The sequence below is a fragment of the Lethenteron reissneri genome, chromosome 41, assembly GCF_015708825.2.
Source record: "Lethenteron reissneri isolate LAM-NWPU_2019-01 chromosome 41, ASM1570882v1, whole genome shotgun sequence".
NCBI lineage: Eukaryota > Metazoa > Chordata > Hyperoartia > Petromyzontiformes > Petromyzontidae > Lethenteron > Lethenteron reissneri.
Genome location: NC_083819.1, coordinates 10172157 through 10194474, shown reverse-complemented (window position 1 = coordinate 10194474; position 22318 = coordinate 10172157). Strand labels below are relative to the sequence as shown.

General features: G+C 45.8%; 2 protein-coding genes across 2 annotated transcripts; one reads left to right on the top strand and one right to left on the bottom strand.

Annotated features, from left to right (window-relative positions):
- Nucleotides 1-548: 548 nt before the first annotated feature.
- On the bottom strand, nt 549-10960 carry LOC133352565 (uncharacterized). Its single transcript, XM_061568295.1, has 3 exons — nt 10828-10960; nt 10627-10722; nt 549-8132 (listed from the first exon to the last, which is right to left on the bottom strand). Exon 3 carries the CDS (start codon nt 6636-6638, stop codon nt 5556-5558), a length of 1083 nt encoding a protein of 360 aa, XP_061424279.1. The 5' UTR covers nt 6639-8132; nt 10627-10722; nt 10828-10960; the 3' UTR covers nt 549-5555.
- A 97-nt stretch (nt 10961-11057) lies between these two features.
- Nucleotides 11058-22204, top strand: NOP53 (NOP53 ribosome biogenesis factor). Its single transcript, XM_061568241.1, has 13 exons — nt 11058-11248; nt 11554-11618; nt 12016-12100; nt 13018-13220; nt 14089-14159; nt 14618-14713; nt 16165-16269; nt 16608-16781; nt 17658-17833; nt 18228-18294; nt 19625-19701; nt 20387-20443; nt 21976-22204. The coding sequence occupies exons 1-13, from the start codon at nt 11097-11099 to the stop codon at nt 21980-21982; spliced, it is 1335 nt and encodes a 444-aa protein (XP_061424225.1). The 5' UTR covers nt 11058-11096; the 3' UTR covers nt 21983-22204.
- The last annotated feature ends 114 nt before the right edge of the window (nt 22205-22318 follow it).

The following is a 22318-nucleotide window of genomic DNA, read 5'->3' as shown; positions in this document are numbered from 1 at the left end:
CACTGTATGGTGCCGGGGCTTGCGAAGTAATGTCATTATGGGCAGCCCGGGTTACGGGCTGCAGTACCAACCCTAGCGGTGGTTGGGTGAGCGCTGGTTAGCACGGAGGCACCACGAGCAGTGTGCGATACCGGCACCCAGTGAGGGAGCGAGAGGGAGCATCAGCCAGTAGTAGGTTTTCACCCTTTGAAACTGGTACAAAACTGACACCTTTATTCAAGGCATCATGTTTGCAATAACCACAACACAAGTAGTCAATAAAGCAGACAAAAAGAAGCAACTCTGATAATGATAATAATATGCACTGTCCTTGAAGTTGATTGGTCCACACCCGAAACGGCTTTCTTTAGAGCCTAGTCCCCATTGGTGTTGGACCAGATGACACCAGAAGGCGTACAACTCAAACACAGTGCATTATCAGAGTATTGAGAGCTCGGGGTAAGCATTTACACTATGAGATCTCTTTTACCAGTGGCAAAATATAGTAGTAGGTTTTTAACCTACTACTATATTTTGCCACTGGTATATTTTGCCAGTTTTGTACCAGTTTAAAAGGGTAAAAACCTACTACTATATTTTGCCACTGGTAAAAGAGATCTCATAGTGTAAATGCTTACCCCGAGCTCTCAATACTCTGATATTGCACTGTGTTTGAGTTGTACGCCTTCTGGTGTCATCTGGTCCAACACCAATGGGGACTAGGCTCTAAATAAAGCCGTCTCAGGTGTGGACCAATCAACTTCAAGGACAGTGCATATCATTATCATTATCAGAGTTGCTTCTTTTTGTTTGCTTTTTTGACTACTTGTGTTGTGGTTATTGCAAACATGATGCCTTGAATAAAGGTGTCAGTTTTGTACCAGTTTAAAAGGGTAAAAACCTACTACTATATTTTGCCACTGGTAAAAGAGATCTCATAGTGTAAACATCTTCAAGAATTTCACGAAGATTGTAAGCTTCCCTGTATGTTTGACAGACAACGTCCACTGTTCTTAGGTCTTGGAAAGATTTTGGTCCTTTGACAACACGGGAGAAGCGTTAGCAGAAAGTAGCACTCCTGATTGTTGGGATGAACTGTGTAGACTCTTCCGAAGGCATCGGATTCACTGTCACAAGCACGTCGCTTCCATTTTCTTTTTAGCAGTCTAGGTATAGTAGGAGGGAATTTTATGATAGAGCAGGTTGCAAGCAAATGGGTCACTTTGGCATAAAAAAAAAATACGCCATAAGGGTCGTATCTCGTGGAGGCAGGGCCTATTGTTGGGCATTTAATTCGGGTGACGTAGATGCGTTACCATTTTCGAGGTGAACTACCAAATAGACCGCTGACGGGGAGAACCCTCGTGGACGGGAAAGCCAAGAATTCTCCAAATGGCCTCGTTGCTGCTGATATATCTTCCTTCGACAAAAAAGTTGAACTTCATCCACACTTTCCCCTCTTTTTGTAAGGCAAACACAGCCATTTCAGACCCTTTGTTGATGCATTTGCAAACATTTTATGGCTTTCACAGAATTTCAGAATTCCACGTTAATGTGGGCCTCAAAGATCTTGCACAGAAGAGGGCAGTAGGGAATTATCCACTGGTTGTCAACCTTCATTTCAGAGTTAGTGCCAGGTCTGAGCGTTGTTTCAAATCCACCATCTTCAGTTTTTCTGCGACGATATAGAGGCTAACCATCCTCTATATCCTCGTGTGGATACTTCTTGGTGCACTTGCGGTCTTGCATAGATGGTGAATTTTGATTGAGCTCCCCACATGGGCGATGGACCATTTGCTTGCAGACCACATCTTTCTTGGGGTCAGGTAGCTCAGCACTTACAAATGTGTTAATTTCACTTGCATGAATTTTTTTCCCTTAACCATAGCAATATGTGGGCATGAGGAAGACCACGTTTTTGCCACACAATGGTGTGCAAGTTAGATCTTGTCATCCCAAAGATGCCGCCTTCCTTTGTCGTAATAAGCCTTGCGAGTTGATCAACTTTGAGTTTAAACACCCTTGCAATGATGTCGTGTCTCTCTGTTGGCTTTTGGTTTTGATAAAGCTCAACCTGGATCTCCTTCTATTTTAGATCGCAAGTGAAGGTGATAAAGAGATCGGGCTCTGCCATATTGCCTGACGTAGGTCATTGCATCGTGAGTCCTCTCATGCGTGTATCTTGGTCCACCTGTGAAGGATGAGGGCAAAATAATGAATTTCCATCAGCATTGATAGCATCCCTGGGATGAACATGTTGTTCTACACGCAGGCGTTTTTGATTGTGTTTAATGTAAAGAAGGCGCTCACTCTCAAATTTGGCATACTCACCAACAACATACTGGTGAAAAAGGTTGGCGCACCTTAATATGCAGTTTGCTCCTCTGTCCATGAACATGAAGGAATAGAAGTACTTAGAGGAGACGGTTTTGTCAGGATGATTTTGGCGCATTGCTTTGATAAATTGAGGAATCTGTAAGTGGTACCCATTTTGCCCACGCCACAGTACATGGGGCATCATATGCTCTGTTTGTCTCAGGAATTCGTTTGATGGTGTTGTCTATCAGGGGGTATTGTAGCGCATCATATGCTCTGTTTGTCTCAGGAATCCGTTTAGTGGTGTTGCCTTGGTATCGAAGCACAATGTCTCTCTTACCATGTTCTTCGCCCACCATACGAACAGCAACCTCACCACAAGTTGGGGAATTGATCTTCCGTGCATGCTCCACCCCTTGACACCTTGGATGCACTTGTTGTGCTGCATGTTTGAAACTTGAAATCAATAAATTGTGTTGGTTGAACATGGAGTGAGAGAACAATTTCTAGTCTGGCACCAGGAATATTGCTGCATTGCTGGTTACCTTGCTGGCCATCATCTCCCATGAAGTATATCTGAATAAACTTGTGCTCTTCACCAGGCAGTGGTTGAATGGATCCGATTCGATGATAGACTTAGTCTTGAACTTTGAACGTGGGCATAAATCCTGGCTCCACGATCTCCTTTGTTGCACCATGTTGTATATATTAGGTCTTAAAAAATTGGAAAAATAATAAATATTAAATGAAAAATAAAAATGTGAAAGGTTCCAAAAATATGCTAATTTATGTAATTATGCAAATTCCCCATTTATGCTAATTAGGCTCTGTTTCGTTGCCTCGGCGTATTTCCTATCGTAACAATAAAATGAAGGTGTAATTGTATGAAGTTATGCAAGTGTATGTAATTTATAATAATTAGGCTTGGCTTCATTGTCTAGGGTTGTTTATCCATCATGATAATACAATGATTCTCGCTTTAACTTTAACCGATTATGTTTGTGTTTATGTCAGATCCCAAAATTCAGATCTCACCGCAGGATACAGTATTATGTATGAACTCAGACTCTTCTGTGTTAAGCAACTTTAATACCTAAAAAAAAAACATAACACTCTAATATGCAAACTCTTATGCGAGGAATGTCAACACAGTACTCCTGGAGATGTCCTCCTCATTGATCCATACATTTCACCTTCAATGGTTACGTTTGTTTAACTGGGTAAGAGAACAATTGGCTAATTCCTCAGAGTAAAGCAACCATACATGGCGACAGGAAAAACCTTTTATGTGACAATATTAATACGAACAGTAATAAAAAAAATGTGCCGAAGGCAAAAGACCTCAATGAATCCATTGGTAAGATTATGCAATTAACAAAATGTCTTGGAACAATGGTGTGCAGCAGTGTGCCTGCTTGTCTAATGCTTATCAATTGGCTAAGGGCTTCAATAAATTTGTAGGCAAGATTCTGTGATCAAAAGAAATATTTTAATACAATAATATCTCTGTGAATGTGGAGATTCGTAACATAGATGTTTATAAATGTTTCGTTTCATCAATGAATTCATTGGTACAGTTATACAATTAACGAAAAAGAATGACTAAAATACTTCTAAACGACCATATCCACGTAATTCAATGGACAGCAATGCTTTTCACGATCAGCTATTATTTAGTGCACCCACTTTAGATGACCACCCTTTTTGAAACACAAAGATAACTTTCGGAGCAATCTTATTAGTCCCAATATGTGTGTTGTGTGTGTGCGGGTGTATTGTTGTTGTGCTCCACTTTTTGAGTTAAGTGGTTCCCTGCCAGGCGGTGAGTCGTGTGTGTGGGCGTGTCATACACATAGCGCTCTCTCTCTTGGCAGCAACTCCAGGCCTGTTGCAGGCACAATGCTCGTCTTTGCAGGTGCCCGATTGCGCTCGCAGCTCGTCCGTTGATCGCCAGCGCCAACATTTTTCCTCGGTTGCGCTGGTTACGCGCTCTCTCTCCTTCTCCGTGCTCTCCTTCGGTGATGCACGATTGCGTTCGCAGCTCGTCCGCTGGTCGCCAGCGCCGACACTCTTGCCCACGTGGTATTATGGTAGTACTGCGAGTACCTGTCACGGGGGCATATTCCCGGAGCCTGCCACTTGCACAACTAAATTGTGTGTTCTGTCCTTGCTTATATCTGAAATTATCCCCCTCGGCGCGTCTTTCACAAAGGAAACGGGAATCCCTTTGAATTCTTCTCTCCTTTTTGATTACAGCTGCTAGTTGCCCCTCCGAGTAGAGCGACTATTTTTTATTTTCTGCCATAATTAATCTGGAAGCAGCAGGGGGGTGGTTCCTTTTGTCCTTTGTTCAGCTGCATTCCCCCCTTATCTTCCCTCACAGTTGGGGGTGTTACATTTTTCTTGTTGTCTCTCACAAAAAGGGGCGTTGTCTTTTGAAGTGTGTCCTCTTGTCGCCATTCTTTCCGTTCACTCTTACGGGTTTAGAGAGAGAAAAATAAATATTATATACTACCCTTTATCTTCGTATGTTTACAGCACTTCCATCGTGGTTTGGAATTTCTTCATGGTGTTTGATATATAAAGGGGAGGCGCCCTCCCTGCCTACATAGGTTATTGCTACCATGTGCTGCTGGAAGACAAAGGCAGTTGGGGAGGCTCCGATTCTATGGAATGCATTTTATCTTGTCGTGTGTAATTGACCTATTTTGCCGTGTATCTCTTCTGAATGACCCTAGGTCTAATACTTAATAATTATGATTTGGTTTATGTTTACCCAAGATTTGTGATCTACCATAGTTGTTAACGCAGGTATTCTGAGGGTTTTATTAACCTTTGTTCCCAGTCTGTATCGCCAGGGATCCGTGCTTCTCATTCTCGAGTTATGAGGGGTGTATTATTTCACCCTTTTTTGCCCCATGCAACACCCAGATCGATTATTACAACAAAAATATTGGCAGAATTACTCAATATAAATTTTGGAAAAGGGGCATATATACAACAACCAAAAGAAGTTATTTGAAAGCAGGAATTGTACTTCCTGATGTTGGTCAGAAAGTGTTTACAGAAGTATGGCCAGATACCAAGGATTCCAGTGGCTCAGGGGGCGGGGTGCACAAGACAAAGTTTGACTTTTCCATCACTGCAGCACATTCCCTTGGATTCTCCTTTCCACATTTTAGTACCGCATTCTTCGCAAGTAATTGATATAGAGCCTAATATCACCATGGACTGATAATAATCGATCTCAGATTGGTAATTTAATCCTGCTCTGTTTTAATCCGGGTTATTTCTTCTTGTTCTTGATCCAGCAGCATGATAGAATTGCCTATGACGTACCATTTTTTTATTTTGGGGTTCCTCAGCCTGTGCTGCTGCAGTGTCTGTGCAGTCCCTGGCTTGTCGAGATGCACGATGTTCAGGGTTTTCTGCAGCCCGTGCTGCTGCAGTGATTGTGCAGTCCCTGGCTTGTCAAGATGCACTAAGTTCAGAGTGTTCTTCAATCCGTGCTGCTGCTGTGTCTGTGCGGTCCCTGGCTTGTCAAGATGCACGAAGTTCAGGGTGTTCTTCAATCCGTGCTGCTGCAGTGTCTGTGCGGCCCCTGGCTTGTCGAGATGCACAAAGTTCAGGGTGTTCTTCAATCCGTGCTGCTGCAGTGTCTGTGCGGTCCCTGGCTTGTCGAGATGCACAAAGTTCAGGGTGTTCTTCAATCCTTGCTGCTGCAGTGTCTGTGCGGTCCCTGGCTTATCGAGATGCACCAAGTTCAGGGTGTTCTTCAATCCTTGCTGCTGCAGTGTCTGTGCGGTCCCTGGCTTGTCAAGATGCACCAAGTTCAGGGTGTTCTTCAATCCATGCTGCTGCAGTGTCTGTGCGGTCCCTGACTTGTCGAGATACACGAAGTTCAGGGTGTTCTTCAATCCGTGCTGCTGCAGTGTCTGTGTGGCCCCTGGCTTGTCAGGATGCACGAAGTTCAGGGTGTTCTTCAATCCGTCCTGCTGCAGTGACTGTGCAGTCCCTGGCTTATCGAGATGCACAAAGTTCAGGGTGTTCTTCAATCCGTGCTGCTGCAGTGACTGTGCAGTCCCTGGCTTATCAAGATACACGAAGTTCAGGGTGTTCTTCAATCCATGCTGCAGTGACTGTGCAGTCCCTGGCTTATCGAGATGCACGAAGTTCAGGGTGTTCTTCAATCCGTGCTGCTGCAGTGACTGTGCAGTCCCTGGCTTGTCGAGATGCACGATGCTCAAGGTTGTCTTCAGCCCTTGCTGCTGCATTGTCTGTGCGGTCCCTGGCTTGTCAGGATGCACGATGCTCAAGGTTGTCTTCAGCCCTTGCTGCTGCATTGTCTGTGCGGTCCCTGGCTTGTCGAGATGCACAAAGTTCAGGGTGTTCTTCAATCCTTGCTGCTGCAGTGTCTGTGCAGTCCCTGGCTTGTCAAGATGCACGATGTTCAGGGTTTTATTGAGCCCGTGCTGCTGCAGTGTCTGTGCGGTCCCTGGCTTATTTAGATGCACGAAGTTCAGGGTTTTATTGAGCCCGTGCTGCTGCGGTGTCTGTGCGGTCCCTGGCTTGTTGAGATGCACGAAGTTCAGGGTGTTCTTCAGCCCGTGCTGCTGCAGTGGCTGTGCGGTCCCTGGCTTGTTGAGATGCACGAAGTTCAGGGTTTTATTGAGCCTGCGCTGCTGCAGTGCCTGTATAATCCCTGGCTTGTCAAGATGCACGAAGTTCAGGGTTTTCTTCAGCCCGTGCTGCTGCAGTGACTGTCCAATCCCTGGCTTGGCGAGATACACGATGTTCAGGGTGTTCTTCAATCCGTGCTGCTGCAGTGGCTGTGCGGTCCCTGGTTTGTCGAGATGCACGATGTTCAAGGTTGTCTTCAGACCGTCCTGCTGCAGTGTCTGTGCGGTCCCTGGCTTGTCGAGATGCACGAAGTTCAGGGTGTTCTTCAATCCGTTCTGCTGCAGTGACTGTGGGGTCCCTGGCTTGTCGAGGTGCACGATGTTCAGGGTTTCTTCAGCCCGTGCTGCTGCAGTGACTGTGTGGTCCCTGGCTTGTAGAGATGCACGATGTTCGGGGTTTTCTTCAGCCCGTGCTGCTGCAGTGGCTGCGCAGGTCCCTGGCTTGTCGAGATTCACGTTGTGCAGTAGTTTCCTTAGCCCGTACTGCTGCAGTGGCTATGCGGTCCCTGGCTTGTAGAGATGCACGATGTTCGGGGTTTTCTTCAGCCCGTGCTGCTGCAGTGGCTGCGCGGTCCCTGGCTTGTCGAGATTCACGTTGTGCAGTAGTTTCCTTAGCCCGTGCTGCTGCAGTGGCTATGCGGTCCCTGGCTTGTCGAGATTCACGTTGCGCAGTAGTTTCCATAGCCCGTGCTTCTGCAGTGACTGTGCGTGCCCTGGCTTTTCGAGTTTCCCGTTGTTCTGGTGTTTCCTCAGCCTGGGGTGCAGAAGTGGCTGTGTAGTCTCTAGCTTGTCTCCATGCACACTGTTTAGAATTTACCTCGGCGTGTGCATCTGCAGAAGTAACTGTACAGTCTGTAGCTTGTATACATGTACACTGTTCAGGATTTATCTCAGCGTGTGCATGTGCAGAAGTAACTATATTGTCTGTAGCTTGTCTCCATGCACAATGCTCTTCAGTTTCCTCAACGAAGGCTGAGGTGCCTTCGTTGTTGGTTAGCTGTTGGGAAAGCCGCTGCTCCTCCACTGTCGGTACGCACCACAGCACCATTTTCTTATTGTGTTTTTTTTTCTGGCAGAGCCTTGATTTTTTTCTTTTTGGCATTTTTCCGCCAAGGAGAACCTCCCTCCCGTCGCCGCTCAGCAAGCTCGTTTGTGTTGCTAGACAAAAAATGACGTTTATAGGTAAGATAGCAGGAAGTACCCGGCTTTGCTCGGAGGAAAAATATATTTCAAAACTTGTCTTATATAACATGTACATAAACAAATACTAAGCTATTGTGAAAGCCCGGTGTTCCGTTTGTCTGTCCATTTATCCGTCAACAAAATTATAAGAGGCTTGCAGAAGTCCTGAATAAAAAAAGTTATAAAATGTAGGAGATAAATAGTTGATATAAAAGGTTTCCAAAAATTGTCAACCCCCCGCCTCCAAAAATCTTTTTACCCCCCCCCCCCCAGCCAATTTTAATTTGACTTAAAGCTTTCGTGACTGCAGAAATTAATATTCTTGGGTCTTTCGGTATAGTCACGTATATAGGTTCTACGTGACTTTACGTATATATACCTACTCACCCTAAAAAAAATAGTCAGTAGTATCTAGTGGACTCTATAGTCGTATCTGGCTCTACAGTAGTATCTACTGACTATATACTCATATCTGCTGACTCTGTAGTTGTATCTATTGACTGTACAGTCGCATCTACTGATCGTAGTAGTATCGACTAACTCTATAGTAGTATCGGCTGACTCTATAGCAGTATCTGCTGACTCTATAGCAGTATCTGCTGACTCTGCAACAGTATATACTGATCTTGATTTGAAGCTTTCGTGACTGCAGAAATTCATACTCTTTGGTTCTTTTCGTAACATCACGGAAATAGAAAAATAATAGATCCTTTTGGTAGCCCCTGCTCTGTATCTTTTTGGTATGTGCCATCTGTGAAGAATGTGATTCCTGACATGCAATACCCTGGTGTCTATAAACTAAGTTGTGCCTGCGGTAGCAGTTACATTGGGGAAACAAAACGACATGTCTCTGACCTTGTTCGCGAACACAAGGTAGATTTGAAACATGGCAGAACCAATACTTCTGCCGTGGCTGATCTCTTTTTTAACGCTGTGGGCTCACACAAAATTGTTTTTTCCAAGATCAAGGTACTATGCAAACGTTTGGGCTACCATCAAAGATTTGTTCATAAAGCCATCCAGATATATAAACACAGACATAACATAAACCGAGATGGATACAAATTAAGCAATAATTGGAAGGACGTAATCAACGAGGTAAAGTTGTAACTACTTTCATATTCCCTTCCTACCTGCCAATATTAGCCGACTCTCTGAGTTGCCGTCATGAGTTTGATGTCTCAGCCCCCCTTCTTTTCTCTCTTTCACTTGAAGACGATTGCTTGTGTTGCGATCGAAACACCTCTCTCTTCCGCTCCTTCCCTCTTGGGATTTCCCACTCGCTTAGTCTCATGCATTGACATGGCCCTCACCGAGCTTGCATTTACAAGCTAATTTCCGGACCCTAGCCGAGCTCGGCCCTCACCGAGCTTCCCCCTCCCTCTTGCCCGATGTGGCACCCCCCCCTCCCCCCTCTCTCGGGTCTATATAATGCCTCGTCTCAGCAGCCTGTTTCTCTCTCTCACCTGAAGACGGTTGCTTGTGTTGCAATCGAAACGTCGTGATCTATTCTTTTTCTATCTACATGACTTTACCGAAAGAACCAAATAGTATATACTGACTGTAGTGGTATCTGTTTGTAGTATCTACCGACTACAGTAGTATCCAAGGCCTATAGTAGTATATAATGAATCTATATTAGTATCTACTGACTATAATGGTACCTATTAACTCTATAATAGTATCTACCGACTCTACATTAGTATCTACTGACTCTATAGTAGTATCTACCGACTCTACAGTAGTATCTAAGGCCTATAGTAGTATATAGTAAATCTATAGTAGATTCTACTGAATATAGTGGTAACTATTAACTCTATAATAGTATCTACCGACTCTACTTTAGTATCTACCGACTCTATAATAGTATCTACTGACTCTACAGTAGTATCTAAGACCTATAGTAGTATATAGTGAATCTATAGTAGTATCTACTAACTCTACAGTAGTATCTAAGGCCTATAGTAGTATATAGTGAATCTATAGTAGTATCTACTGACTATAGTGGTAACTGTTTACTCTATACTAGTATCTACCGACTCTATAATAGTAACTACCGACCATATAGTAGTATCTACTTACTCTACAGTAGTATCTAAAGCATATAGTAGTATATAATTAATCTATAGTAGTATCTACTGACTATAGTGGTAACTATTAACTCTATCATAGTATATAGTATATACTGACTCTACATTAGTATCTACCGACTCTACATTAGTATCTACCGACTCTACAGTAGTATCTACCGACTCTACAGTAGTATCTACCGACTCTACAGTAGTATCTACCGACTCTACAGTAGTATCTACCGACTCTACAGTAGTATCTACCGACTCTACATTAGTATCTACCGACTCTACAGTAGTATCTACCGACTCTACAGTAGTATCTACCGACTCTATATCAGTAACTGCACACATTTAGGTGGGGGGGAGGAGGAGAGGACATCACACTGTTCAGAATTTACCTCAGTGTTGTTCTTCCGTAGTTTCTTTGCCTTTTTAACGCGAAGAAGCCCCCTCACGTCGCCGCGTGGATTTTCTTGGCGCGACCGCGAGTAGGCCTTTCCGCATCCGCAAATTATAACAAAGTGATTTAATTAGTTTACATTCGATGGAGTGTGAAAAACAAATAGCGCGTTATCGTCCGGAGACTTCGTGTGTTGTACCTGTGTATTTTGTAGAGACGTCCACCCAACAGTTTGTGAGTTAAAAGCGCTGCAAGGATATGCGTGAGCACACAGACAGACAAGTCCACTGGTTCTGATTGAACAAAGACGCTGTAGCTGGAGGGAATCCCTCTGCTCTGGCATCGCCCCCCCCGTTAGAAACCCAAGAAACTCGCGGCCCCCCCCCCCGTTAGAAACCCAAGAAACTCGCGCCCCCCCCCCCACACGAGGCCGGAAGTGACGTCGCGTCGTTCCTTTTGGTGGACAAGATGGCGGAGCAACGTGGTGCGCAAGTGGCCGAGGCGCGGCCGAAACGGAAAAAAATTAATAAGAACAAGAAGAAGAACTGGGTCAAGTACAGCGATGTCACGGACGTCGAGGAGTTCCTGGAGGACGTGAGGCTGCAGGAGCGGACCACGGGGTGAGACCACGAGCGAGTTATGATGCCAGGCCGCGAATGCAAGCCTGCCTTGCTTGGTTTACCTGCCGCCGAGCGCGACTCGATGCCCGCGGAGCTGAGGGCTGCGACCCCCCCCCCCCCACACCACGCCTTGTTCGTGGGATTGAGGCCTTTCAATTAAAACGGGAACTAATTAATACAATTATGTTATAGATGCTCCGCTATGTCGTGTGATTCAGAATAGTCGGCGCGCGTGTGAATTATCGGCTTAGGTTTTACCGAAGTGACAATGTCGTGCCGCCTTTGCCGCGTGTCTCTTTGTACAGGGGCCTGGTGAAAGATCAGCCGGATGCAAGCATTTTCTTCTTAGACACCAAAAATAAACCGAAAGGTACGTTTTCGCCGATAATATAAAAGCATACGCATGCTTGAGTCTCACAAGGGGCTGTAAACAGAAAGTGAAATGTTCACATCATACACGTGTAACCCAAACCGCACCAGCTATAACCTGTCGCTAACCAAAATCACGAGCAAATCAAATTTTAAACTAATCGCACTAGCCAGCGAGATCCTAGCACTACTCGTAAATAAACCGATCAACCAGACACTTAACTTTACACCGCTGACCATATTGTAGACGGTATAACACGTGCATTAAAACATTTTTTTAAAGTAAAGAATTATATCACAAGCCAAACTGTATAACCGCTCCCCATCTTTTGCTCTTTAATTTTTACTCGATAACTCAGTCGTTTAAGATTGTATTGACTGCATTTGTCCCCCTACAGATCAAAATTCGAACAAGGGCCGGGATAGGCCCTTGAAAATCGATCTCATTCTGCAGCCCAGCTCCGGAGTAGACACCCCCCTAAAGTGAGTGTTCCTCGAGATTCATCTTTAAAACAACGACAGTCCTGTACCTGGTGCAGTGGCGTGGAGACGAATGTTTTACCATGTGTGCATGGCTTTGCCACTACCAAACTAAATTGGTTCTCACGATCAGAACGTGGCCCGGCAGTCTATAAATCTAAAATAAGTCATTTGGTCGTGATATTGTGAGTGTGTTAAGAAAAATAGTTAATCTTTAAACTAATCGCACTAGTGTATTAACAATGTGCACAGTATTATAATGTGTATATTCATATATAATAGCGTTATTGTGTATAGGATATGTCTACTTTTGTGAGTGTACATAGTGAGTAATATGTCAGTGGTTCGTGTGTGGGGTTAGAATTCTACCATTATGGATTTGATTCTAAGCCAGCAACAGCAAGTGATATCTCTATATGCCCTGTGCATGCCTTACGTCTATTCAACCTTAAATGAGTGCCTGATGCTTTGTATGAACTTAAGCACTTGCGAGACCAAGGTTTTCAGGCATGGTGCTCTTAACACGACTGCTGATAGCTCAACAAAATTGGCAGATCATGTGGAAATTCATAGCAGCCAAATACTCTTAAACGCCTGTTTCTTAATGTGGAGGGGTCAACCGGAGGACCCGGAGAAAAATCCATGCGACCACGGGGAGACGGACATGTAATCTCCAAATATACAGGCGTCAGGGTCAGGATCGATCCCACGACCTCCTGGATGCCAGGCGAGGTAGTTGACATCTCACCACCGTGGCCTAATACGTGCTGACAGAAAGCACTCTGACCGTCAGTCTCTAACGCAAAATGAGGGACCTTTGTAATTTCAGGTGTTTTTTATCGACAAATTACAATAAAGGAATTAATGCTGCACGCATATTCAAGGGGAGTGGTGTTTTATACGAGCGTGGCGCTGTACAGCCTGAGCGTGCAGCAAGTCCCTGGCGCACGTCGCGCACGCCGGCGTGTGGCGCGGTGCGAGCGGTACGGGCCCAACTCCGGCGCCGACGCTCGTGCCGAGAGGCTGCTGCTTGCGCGGGCACGTGCATCGCGGAAGCGAGCCAGCGCCCCGCCCGAGCCAGGGAAGGCAGAGCGCCCATTCTATGACTTGTGGGATACCAACGGTGAGGCCACCCACCTCCAGTCGGGGCTGTTGTCTGGCAGCTGTTGCGGCCAGTGATTCTTGTTGTTGCTTTGTTTATACAGCTATATTTCAATTGGTGCTGTTGCGGTAATTTAGTCACGAGGTTTTGAAATGTACATTAAAAACTCAACATTGGGACAAAGACTCGCCCAGGTATATGATGGCACATAACTGCTTTTGAATTAGATTCAATTGGTCTTTTCTCCATTTTTGGTCGTACACCTTTCATGATGTACTCTGTTCAGAGTGCTTATAGAATGTCAATCATACTAAAATATTTCATCTTTGGGAACTAAAATATGCAGAATTAGATGATAAACTAAAGTGTTACATACTTTTTTCTGCAGTCATTGGTGGCTGAGCAGAGACCATTAACTCCGTCGTAAAATTTACCACTTTGTTGAATCGCTCGTGGTGGGGATGCACAATTGAAACCAATTTCTCAGCAATTCCTGCTCACTGCTCCAGCATAGTATCAGCCCTCTGAGCTACCAAGCCACCTGCATGGCTAGATGTAGTCAGGTAACCAAAGGGGCTCTTTGGTCATGTGGAGCATTTAGCAAGAGATGCCCAGGTTTAAGATATGTCAGTATGCACGCAGTGCTTCCAATTACACTACAATGTAATTAACTATATCCATAATTTATTTGTGCATTAAACATTCAATATATGAAATGTACACTCAATTGTTAAACAAAAATTATATGAAACAAGATCGTTGAACTCCTTCAGCACCGTACGTAGACAACCGCGCTAATGGGAGGTGCGGGGGAAGGACAAAAAACTAAACACAAAAATTAAAAAGCAGTTCTAAAGAAATGTGATTGTGATGTCGCCGTGTGGTTCAGGGCCCCTGGGCAAGGAGCTGCAGGGCCAGGATGATTGGTTTCTTGAACAAACCAAGCGCAAACGGGTGAAGGTGAGCCCTACTCACAGCCCTGCTGTGCATGCTGCTTGTACGCATTCACCGTCTGTATGTACCGCTTTCAAAATTCTCACTCACCATATAATGACTCATGCTACATGCTCATTTCGATACTTATTGATCACTATTTCCTGGCATTCCCACCCATGTGGGGTCAGTGTTCTTGGTACTCTTTTAACCACCCAATTCTTTCCAGGGCTTTACCACATTCACTGCACAGTCCTTCATACCCTGACTCACCACTTGGACCACCTCTTTATATGCATGCCTCAGTCGATGGCTGTGTTTAGTGTCATGTGGTTATGGTGTATTAATTTGGTTCTGTTTGTGGTTGTGAATGTTTGTGTAGTTGCTTGTCTGTACGTGTCTGTGGTTCTGTGGGTTGATGTATTTCTGTTAATGCAGTTGTGTGCTCTCTGCTGGTCGGATCTTGCATGGTTTTTCATTTACAGCCACACATTCTGATGCTGGAAAAGCCATCTCGTGTCCCAGCTGTAGAAGCTCCACTCCCAGGCCTCTCTTACAACCCGGCCTACGAAGACCACCAGGTGATGTATTGTACTTTAAAACACCTCCTTCTGGCAGGCAGACTAATGCCCGCTTGTAGGCCCAGGTGGTGCCGAGTCACCTTGTGCCGTACAGAAACAACTCACTGAGGGCTCCCTTTGATCTCACTACCGTGGCGCGGTGGCAAGATGTTTACTCCCTCGCCTGGTAAACAGGAGCGCGTGGGTTCGATTCCTACCCTGCCACCTGTATATTTGGAGTTTGCATATTCTCCCCATGGTCGCGTAGATTTTTCCATGGGTCCTCTGGTTTTTCCCTCCACATTTAGAATTTACGTCATGCGTTTAGAGTATTTAGCGTGCTATAATTTTCCACATGATAAGATCTTGGTTGAACTATCATTTGTAGCCAGGTTGCTTCTGAAAGAGCTACATATCTCAGTAGGTAAAATAATACATTGTTTAGTTGATTTTTAAAATGTTTAAGACGCACAGTATGTAGCTTGTCATGTGTAGAGCGCTATTGAGCCACCCCTTCCTGGAGGAGGGTATTGTTCAGTCTTTTATTATATACACACATGAAGCATGCATGTTGACAATAAATATATCAATGGCCTGGGATCAAATCCAGGTCACCAGTATCTGCACAACTGCTTTCCACACCAAACACACAAAGATCCTATAAAAAGCCTACAGTCTACTGGCACACCCTCATGCATATGCAAATACTACCAAACTGATAACCAGATGGTCTCTTTCCTAGCTGCTGGTCAAGATGACACTAGTTAAGAGTTATGAGCTGACCAACAGTGGGGTATGGTTATAACCCACGTGTGCTACTTTTGGTCCTAGTTAATTTGTTCATGAAGGAGGTTTGAGCTGAATTATTAGTGATAGGGCTATAATATGTTGAGTGGCTGCTAAAAGTCATTGTGAAAAGCCAGTCTTAGATACTTTAAAGGGGGAGGTTAATGAGCTAGGGCAGAGTTGAACCCTTTTTAGTTGGATCATTATGGCCAGTGTTGACAGCCAACTCGCATCCCACCGCACCAGCTGTGCAGTCACCTACCTGACCCCAGTGAACCTTCAAAAGTGCCTCTGCGGTGCCCAATGATGAAAGCCATCCTTGCGCTCCCAGTATTCGTGGCTGCAAGGCCAGAATGTGACGATCCGTGTGGGACCCCGTGCCGGCCACGTTGGCCGCGCTTGCGGGGCTGAGGGCACCGCACTTTCCACCCCCGCTCCTCCATGGAGCTCGCTTCATTCCACCAGAGCTCAGTTCAATCACAGGCTTGGTTTGAGTCACAGGGCTCAATTGTTGAGAGACTTCGTGAAACTGGACTGTGCATCTGCGCCAGACAACAGGTGCCTTCTATGGAAACGTTTAGGATGGTCAACGTTATTTAAAACCAGCTGACAGTGCGTGTTCTGTGTACATGTGTGTTCTTGGGTATGTTTGTGTGTGTGCGCTTGTGGGCATGTGTCGTTAATAGATGCTGCTGTTGGATGCCCATGCGGTGGAGGTGAAGAAGTTGCGTGAGCAGCGGAAGCTGGAACGACAGCTTCGCTATCCTGCGGGGCAAGAACGGCCCACTCAGGTCTTCGCCTGCACCGTCTTACACGACACTGCACCATGCTCCCCTACACTGCACCATGATCCCCTACACTGCACTATGGCCCTAAGCTACACACTGGACCATGGTCCTACATTGCACTACACCATGGTCCCCTACACTACACCACCATCCTACACCGCACACTACCTTCCTACACTGAAGTACTCTACACTTCAACCTCCACTGTAGGTACGGCTCATTCTGCACTGTACAATGGTGCTCCATGGCCCCATCGCTGCACTTCAATGCTCCACTTTGCACTGCACTCAACTTACATGAATATCGTTGACCCATTCTCGCTGCTTCTGGGCTGCACACAGGCATCTGTGTTCAAGGAGATCTGCGAGGGCCTCTTCGAGGAGTCGGAGGGGGAGGAGGAGGCAGAGAAGGCGGACGTGGAGGAGGTGGAGAAGAAGGTGTCGGTCCGCGCCGTGAGCCGGCTGGACAAGAAGACCCCGCAGCAGCGGCGCCGCGAGAAAGCAGCCAAGGATCAGGTGGGAGACGAGCAAGTGCTGGGGCACACTGGGACCACGCCAGCATTGCTGAGGATCTCATGGAATTGTTTCGCTTTAGCGTAATATTTCAGGGCGCTGCAGTATACAATGTGACCTCGTGTATCATTTTAGTCCAGTGTTCTTCATTGCAAGGCCCGCAGCGGGCCACTGGCGAACCCTGGTGGCCTTTAGTGCGGCCCCCAGACAATACACAAATGTGAAAACGCCCCTTCAAGCGGTGTGGTGGCCCTCACAATAGTGATGTCTCTTGGCGAAAATGGCCCAACCTCTGAACATTAGTGAAGAACACCGATTTAGTCGATATGCCTTCTTGACACGCATTCCAATTTCATGAATAATTTCATGAATGAAAACCTCACTGTGATGAGTCCATCATCACGGTGACAAATGGGATGCGAGAGTAACAAGGGAGGATTCCAAGGCGAGGGGCTGACACCGTCGTCCCGAGCTATTTCACCCCTTCTACAACCCATCTGTAGCCATGGAGTCATCGTCTTAGCGGTAGACGGCTCAACAGACCGGTGAAACCAAATGAGAAAACTCAATGGAATGGAACAACAAAGAGCAAAGGGTACGCTGGATTGACACGGAGACGCAGCGTTCACCCCACGATGCACACGTGAAGCGTCGCAGCGCACAGCAACTCACTGCGATGGCCCATACAACCACTCCCCTTAACGCCACAACCGTGACACGCGATCACTCGCTGTGATGCGTCTTGTCGCAAGCGACCACTTGTCGTGCCGCGACAAGCGATGCGATTTCCCTTGGCGCCGATTATCCCCGTGTGCGACCCTCTTTAACGTGTGACGTCTTTTTTCCCTCCCACCCACTACCGCCCCCCGACGCGTGCAGGAACGGCGCCGCAAAGCTGAGAAGGTGGCGCGGGTGCGGGGGTTGGAGGCGCAGCAGCTGCGCAGGGTGCGCAAGGAGGTGCACGCCCGGCAAGCGGAGCTGGCCCGGCGCAAGCTGCACCGCCAGGAGAAGCGGTTGCGGAACATCAACAAGCCCAAGAGGCTGGGACGTCTCAAGTGAGAAAAAATAAAGATCCTCCCCCACTCCCCCTTGTTGCCTTAACAGACTGTTGAGGCAAGTGCTGTTAGCGAGCAGCACCTGTGAAGGCCGGCATGGCTATGCATCGGGGTGGGTGGCCAGCACCACGCCCGGCCGCCTTTGTCTCCCATTGGTCCAGGAACTATTGAGATATTCGTCACCGGTGTTCGAGTGAGCACGCACAGAGACGCACACACACACGTCAGGGACATGGGTGCGATTCTCCATGCGGCATGACTAACAGCATTCTTATGCTCTTCTAAAGTACTCTCTTAACCAGCAGGAAGCTTCTGGTCTTTTCAGTATACACTGTTTGATGCAAGGAGCTTCATGGCAGGACGCTCAGTGGATGTGCGTGCACTTGTGCTGCAGATATGCGGAGCCCGATGTTGACTTGAAACTGAGCGACGAACTCGTTGGCACGCTGCGTGAGCTCAAGGTAACGCGGTTGTACGCGCACTGCATGCTTAAGCATGTACTGTATATGCATGTGCAAACTCGGATGCATGTATTTGCATGCATGTGTGAACATATGCGCATGCTCGTGCACAAGCTGTGTGTATGATCGTGCGTGTGCATGCTTGCCAATGCGTGCCTGCTTATTATGTGTATGTATGTATGCATAAGTGTTATTCCTCCACTTGAATGGGTATCCTCTACATGTTTTAATGGAATTGGCTGGTCAAAGTCATTGAGGCTTTCCTGGATATAAAGGGCACTGTGCCAGCTCGCACACAAACATACGGAAGCATGCGTGTTTGTATGCTTCAAATTTAGTAGACGTGTTTGCATGATTACATGTGTGTTGGCACTCCCATGTGATTACGCGCGTTTGCTTTGTGTGTGTGTGCGCGCGTGTGCCTGTTATATTGTACGTGTGCTTGTTACCACATTTTGCATTGTCCATGTAGGCATTAATGCACTGGGAGAACATGATACAAACGGCAGTAATGTTCATTCATTGTTTGTCTACCCTCGTCACAATTGATATTCTTACATTGAAACAAGTGGATTTCTCTTACGGACAGTTATCGAATTGATCATTTGTGACACGAATCTGGCTCGCCATTGGCTTGCAGTTGGATAGACGGTAACTTCGCAAAGTTTTACGTTTTCCCAGCAGACATTACCAGACTACAGAACTCCATGCAAACTGGCTTCGGACACCTTTAGACCTTGTTGTCCTGCCTTAACGAGCCATGGGGTGGGCACTCATCACTCACCCTTGGAGGCCACTAGCTCGTGGTGGTAAATCTTACCGTGAAGTGCTACTCGATTTATATAATATCCCTCCAGGGGTGATTTTAGTTCGAGTTTACCCTTGACCAGGATTTGAACTTGGAAATCATCCACTTAGAAGGCCGAGCACTCTAACCACAATCCCACCAAGGCTGGTGGTTTGCTTTGCGATGAAAGGAAATATTGTAAGAGGGGGCTTTCCAGTGATAATTATAATGTCATTTAACACTTTAGGCGTGGAATGATGCAGTAAATTATTATGCCCATGATACATTATTCAAATCGTGAGCTAGTAATCCGTTCTTTACGATTTATACAAATTATTTGGCAACGTACCATTTAGAGGCATGGAGTGGAACAACTATAAAACGGAGACCCTAAGGGATTGATAGAAACTCGCACAAAATGATCGATTCTTGAACCATCACCCCCAAAATCATGACAAATACATGTAACCACTTGAGGGTTGGATGTTGTTGAGTTGTTTCTTTGCCTACAAGTCTTGTTTTCCCACCTCTTGACTCCCTTAGCCTGAGGGCAGCCTGCTGATGGATCGATTCAAGAGCTTTCACAAGCGGAACATGCTGGAGCCCAGAGAGAGAGCCAAGTGAGTGGTCGCTCAAGCATAGCAGCAACAATCAAAGCAGCAGTCGCTGTCACTGGGTCCAATTGTGGTGGTATCATCTAAGGCCACTCGGAGCAGCATTGTGTACATTTATGCGGACACACGTAGACACGTAGTACACAGTCTATGTATGCACTTTGTGTCTAGGCATACAGCATCAACGTTATATCCGGTACCCTTTTTGCCGGTATCAAGACTCTCAAAAATAAAAGGCTTTAGCCTCTGGCAAGAATACAGGAGTTGTGCTAAGATGTTCAAACACCAAGCAGACACCTATTACATTAACCACACATTCTTGTGGTGAAAAATGCAAACAAATATGCTTTGATAATGTATGCATTGGCCTTAGCTGATTGTCCTCCACCAGAAATGGCCTCTTTTATGGCTTTCTTACTGGTTTTAATCACAGCATCACCTGGCTTGGATAAAGGATTGAAAGCTTTCCATAAATCTTGTATTATTTCTTTCGTAGTGAAACATGCATACGCTCACTCATGCAGCCTTTACACGAGTGCAAGATTATTGCAAATCACTGGTGCAAGCGGGACACCACATTCAGCTTCCCTGCCATGCGTATTTGCAACACTTGCCGGCTCTGTTGTTTTAAGTGTAACCTTCTTTTGCGTGCCTACGTTGACATCTATACATTCGTATCCTTCCGTCCCAGGTTCAAGAGGAAACACAAAGTGAAGTACCAGGAGAAGAGAGCCTTCCGAGAGATCACGTACGTATGCACGCATTCATCTGTCGAAATACTTAAACTATTACTATAAACTATTTTGTATTCTACCAGGTAAGGCCCACTTGAGCTTTTTAGCTCTTTTTCATAAGCGACCTGGCCACAAATGATAGCTCAACGAAGTGGCTTGTCGTGTGGAAATTTAATAGCCAAATTCTCTAAATGCGTGTTTATTATAAATGTGGAGGGAAACACCGTATGACCCTGAAAAAAAGTCACGCGACCACGGGGAGAGACATTGAAACTCCAAATATACAGCAGGCGTCAGGGTTGGGATCGAACTCACAACCTCCTGTATACCAGGCGAGGTAGTTAAGATCTTGCCACCATGGTGTATCTATCACTAAAGTCCGTGGTGTATCTACCATTCACGAAAATACTGAAGCGAGTGCGTTAAAGCAGAGGCTGCGAGGCACAGCGATGCATCATTAGTTTAAAATCGGTTATGTCACCAGCACGATGTTAACCGTTCATTCCCCCCAATAATTGTAGGTGACTATTGTGTGCCATAATTTTTGATGTTACACAAGTGTACAGTTGGAAATAAAGAAATATACGGCTGTAATTTTAGATACATTTGTCATGTAATGAAAACTTTTAGGTAATCAATTTCGTTTCCCAACACTATTGACTTTGTATAACAGTCTGCCCCTCACCATGTTTTTGTTGCTGGGACCACCCCCGATTCCTACAATCGATACAGTGAATCATGTACGTGAGAACCATTTATGCTTCATGCAAGCGATATACCGCGTAGTCAAGTGGAATGAACGAAACTGCACAATCGTGACAGAAAAACACACAAGGAACATTACAAAGGAAGACGGTAAATCGGGACTAAAAGAACCGATTTTGAACCGGGTCGGGGGAATCACGCCGTGCCTCATGTCCACCAAGTCCAGTGTGAGCTCGAGCGTGGATGCAGCCGTACCTTCTGGGTAGTGCAAATGGCACCAACCTGACAATTGTGGACAGCCTTGGAAAGCACGCATGACCCCTTGTTGCTGCCGATGTTGGCCCAAGTGTGCGAGTGGGTAGCAGCTCGCTAGGCATGCTCTGATGAAAGTAAATTCTTAAGCCAATGATGGATGTCAAATTGTTCTTAAAAGTTACCTTCCATTTCATTTACATTGATCATATTCTTTCCGGCCAATGGAATGAATGAGACGTGGTACAAGTGAGACATTGAATGAAGCCGTTCACAATTCCAACGAGATGGTAATGAGATGTAATAAGTGTCCTAAGCTTCCCATCGGCAGACTCGGCCTTAAATTATAAATACCTGTTTTGGTGTTATATTCATAATCATTCAATGGTCATGACGCTGACCACAAACCCAGCCCTTGTGGTGCTGTCTTAAGAGGAGCTCTCAAAGGACACTTGCCACGACACTGATTAAGGCTAAACAGGGACCTCTCTTGAGTGTGTGTGGTAATTGTTGGATGCTGTGTGCATCTGGTCCTAGTGCCTCATTTCGAAAGGTTAAATGGAATGTTTTTCTGCCCCCTTTTGTGCAGGCTATAAAGACCACACTTGACCAAGTTTCAGCAGTCAACCCCAGCGCTGTACAGGCGTCAATCCGTAATTAATTCAACATTACAACAAAGAAGTTGATATACTCAAAAGACCGGCACAGATAACCCAACACAAATTTGTACAACATGTAACTTTTTGTGTTTAATGTATATTCTCAAAACAATTCACATCAATGGCTCGGCAATAAAATGCGTTTTATATGCCTATGCAGCGGGTGGTGCCGAGTGGTTTTTGTATGTCTTTGTTTCGGTCATTTATTTGTTAATTTCGGATTGCTCCTTCAAGAGCGGAAACCGAGTGGGGGGGGGAGAGGTCAAATATGGT

Bases quoted from the DNA above. Each gene is read 5' to 3' on its own strand.
- LOC133352565 (XM_061568295.1), bottom strand. From the start codon at position 6,638: ATGCAGCAGCAAGGGCTGAAGACAACCTTGAGCATCGTGCATCCTGAC.
- NOP53 (XM_061568241.1), top strand. From the start codon at position 11,097: ATGGCGGAGCAACGTGGTGCGCAAGTGGCCGAGGCGCGGCCGAAACGG. The intron at 13,221-14,088 runs GTGAGGCCACCC...CGTGTGGTTCAG, and splicing joins TGACTTGTGGGATACCAACG to GGCCCCTGGGCAAGGAGCTG. The intron at 17,834-18,227 runs GTGAGAAAAAAT...CTTGTGCTGCAG, and splicing joins AAGAGGCTGGGACGTCTCAA to ATATGCGGAGCCCGATGTTG.